Consider the following 3,617-nt stretch of genomic DNA (forward strand, 5'->3'; position numbering starts at 1 on the left):
GTGGAGGTCTTGATGCTATCAAGAATGTATGTATTTCATCATTTTTCTTTGATATGGCTTCTAAGGTAATACATATATAATTATTCATTAATTCTTAATTCCCAAAGTTGAAGAACGTAACATAAATATCAGCAGAGGCCAAGATAAAGAACACGTTATATTATTGAGTACATTGTAACATGAGTTATTATATTACAGGTTAATATTGTTGATCCTAAAGCATCATCTGGCAGAGCTAAGCCAATACAATACCTAAATGCAGCCAAGATTGCTTGCAAGCTAAAAGCTGAAGAAGTAAAATATGTGTTTCCTAATGTGGATAGTAAAGATCTCCCATATCTTTGCATGGATATGATATACCAATTCTCTTTACTTGTGGATGGATTTGGTAAGTTTTGGTATAACGATGTCGTTTGTCTAAATATTTTTAGCTACTATAAAAAAAATATAACATGACATAAAAATCAATTCTGAAATAAACTTGACCGTTATGATGAAATGTTGTTATAGAGAATGTCAATTATAGAGAGTTTGTAACAATAAAGTCACTCAACATTACTACCTAATTGTTATAATGATAAATTTATCTTGCTATATGGGTAGGCTTTATCGTTATAGCAGGTAAAGTTTACTGACTTTGTTGTTATACTTCCTCCGTATCATTTTATGTGATCAGGTGTGTCTAATGTATCAAAATACCCTTTGATTCTTGTGGTATAAAAAAATATGTCACATGGAATGTAAAGTTTAAGAGTTAAAATATCGTAGAAAGCAACACTCTTATATACAAACTAAAAAAAATTAAGACACATATAAATTAAATGAGAGGGAGTAATTGGTACGATTACTTTAATCAAACAAAAAAGTAGTTTTGTTATACTATTGTTATAGTGAATAGAATTCAGTTACTTAACGTAACAAAAAATAGTTTTTATGACTTTATAATTACGATAAATATAGTTTAATGACTATATGTGAAATTAATTCATATTTTGTTGGAATATTAACAAATAAGTAGAGTTTTAATCAATTCATTTTTTTGGATTATTTTTCAGGTTGAATCCTCATAGAGAGATTACATTGGTGCATGATATTAATTACAAAAATAATCGTGTGGAAGCAGCATGGCCATTGGGTTGTGCAATTGACGTAGTCTCATCATCATCTTCAAGGACTCACATTTCATCTTCTTAATTAAATATTATTTCTAATCTAATTAATTAATTAGTGCTTTGTAAGGCCTTGTGTTTCTCTTGTTTAATTTACAGCTTATTCGGATGACTGATGCATATTCTTTTATAATATATCGTATTATATTATATTACTTTGATATAATATTTATTTGATATATATTAAGATTTTTTTTTTATGTTTGAGGTTTATAATTCAAAAAAATGATAATATTGAGATGAAGTTAGAGTTGAAGTGTTCAAACACATTAAAGTCGATATGCTTAAATCATCACTCCCTTATTTTGATCAAGAATATATATGTTGCACTAGCATATGTGGAGACTTTAATCTCTCTTAATGGTCTGTATTATATTACAACTAAGTTTAATTTATTTATTTTCGTATTTCATTAATTCGAGTTTTTGCTATGTTTTCTTTCTTTTTTATTTGATTTCCATGTGTTCATTATTAGAACAAGTTCACTCTAAAAGTTAAATTGTTTGATTAGGTTTATTTAGCGGTGATTTAGATAAGGGGTCCAATCCGATTCAATTCATATAGGTTTGAGTTGGTTATTTACCCATCCATTTTAATCCATTAAAAATTGGGTTGATATTTTAAATTTTTTTTTTTTGATTTTATATGTGATATATAATTATAATAAAGAGAAATATTTTTTATTAGGTATTAAAAGCTTATAAAATAACAATAAAACTATTAAAACTTAATAAAAATTGGTTGGATTGGGTTATGACTCCTTACCAACCCGTTTTGACTCATCCCACTTTGGTCCAAACAAATTTTGATTGGCTTGAGTCTTGATCCATTTATTATCTTGATTTATTTTGACTCGTCTAAATTTAACTCAACTCGCTCAATTTCCACTCCTAATTTACCGGCAATTTGAGAGCGGTGATTAATAAAGGCATAGTGGAACATGGTGACATATATTTCTTGTATTTTATTTTTAAAAAGAAGAGGAAAAGTCAGAAGTTGGTAAAATTTTAAAGTCCAAGTTGCAATACTATATTTGTTCTGCAATAAATTAATCACAACTTGTATATAAATTTAATATGCGGATAATTTACCTCCAAATCAATGGCTTAGTGACTCGTTAAAGTGAATATTGACCAATTATTCCAAACCAATGAGAGACGACTCATCAATTATTTCAGTCCACTTATCACTAATGTGAAAGAGATTTAAAGAAGAATGAATTTGAAATGCAAAAAAGAAGCTAAAGCAGATAGTTATACCGACAATTAATAGTCCATAGTGAATTATTGGAGGTATGAAACTTTTTTCTTAAAAATATATTTAAAGATAAAAATTTTTTAAAAAAATTAATATTTTTAAACTGTACAAATAAAAATGATCATTGTTTTGACTAGTGTGAACAAGTAAAAATCTACGAAGAGAGTGAAAGTAAATAGTATATCTATTAATATCATGACAAATAGAAGTGAACGAGACATTTCTATGAAATATCTTGGAAACTTCTCTTTCATTTCTGTCATGTTTCTTTGGGGCTTGTAAATGACTTGACCCATTATTAATTTTCCAGGAACAAATAATTACCTGTGTGTATATGTAGAAGCTGCTTCACTCATCTTTCTTTCATTATTAAAACAAAAAATCATCTAAAAATCCCTTAAATTTATTGTCATCAAATATGCATACACAGTTTGTTGTAGGAGAATCATCTTCTTCTTCCAACTTGTCTTATGATGTATTTCTCAGTTTCAGAGACGAAGATACTCGCAAAACCTTCACCGGTCATCTTTACACCCAATTGTGTCAAGTCGGAGTTAATACCTTCATAGATGATGAGGAATTAAGAAAGGGAGACGTCATTTCAACCGAACTTGAGAAAGCAATTGAACAATCAAGGGTTGCCATTGTTGTTTTCTCCAAAAATTATGCTTCCTCTAGTTGGTGTCTTGATGAACTCGTTAAAATTCTCGATTGCAGAGAGGTTAAATCAGGTAGTTTTGCCTATTTTTTATGATGTTGATCCTTCTCAAGTGCGAAAGCAAACTGGCTCCTTTGGCGAAGCTTTGGCAAAACACAAGGAACCATTGGTTGGAGCTGAAAGAATGGAAAAGTGGAAAGCAGCACTCACTGAAGCTGCGAGTTTATCTGGATGGGATCTGCAAAACATGGCTGATGGGTAAGACTTCTTAATTCAAATATAGAATTTTGAATTTAAGCGTTTGCCTAAGCAAATAAGCTGGTTAATTTTGGAACATTGCAAAGTCTTCTATATTTCTTAAATTCCGTGTTAAATCAAACTACATCCGCAGAGCAGTATTAATGGACAATTTCCATTCTCTATCCTCGAGTTCTGTGTTATATGTTAGCTATTGATTTCCATTCTATCCAGGGAGAACTAGTTTTAACTTCTGATATTGCTAAAAAAACTGTAGGCATGAATCAAAATTTATC

The 3,617-nt window shown here is 29.4% G+C and overlaps 1 protein-coding gene across 1 annotated transcript in view; it reads left to right on the forward strand.

Annotated features, from left to right (window-relative positions):
* The first annotated feature begins 2,800 nt into the window (after positions 1-2,800).
* Positions 2,801-3,617, forward strand: part of LOC125852586 (disease resistance protein RUN1-like) — a 47,735-nt gene continuing 46,918 nt past the window's right edge. The window contains exon 1 of the mRNA XM_049532311.1: positions 2,801-3,147. Within this exon, the coding sequence (XP_049388268.1) occupies positions 2,845-3,147 (303 nt within the window). The 5' untranslated portion in view covers positions 2,801-2,844. The remainder of the gene's footprint in view (positions 3,148-3,617) is intronic.

The sequence above is a fragment of the Solanum stenotomum genome, unplaced genomic scaffold, assembly GCF_019186545.1.
Source record: "Solanum stenotomum isolate F172 unplaced genomic scaffold, ASM1918654v1 scaffold37307, whole genome shotgun sequence".
Lineage (NCBI taxonomy): Eukaryota > Viridiplantae > Streptophyta > Magnoliopsida > Solanales > Solanaceae > Solanum > Solanum stenotomum.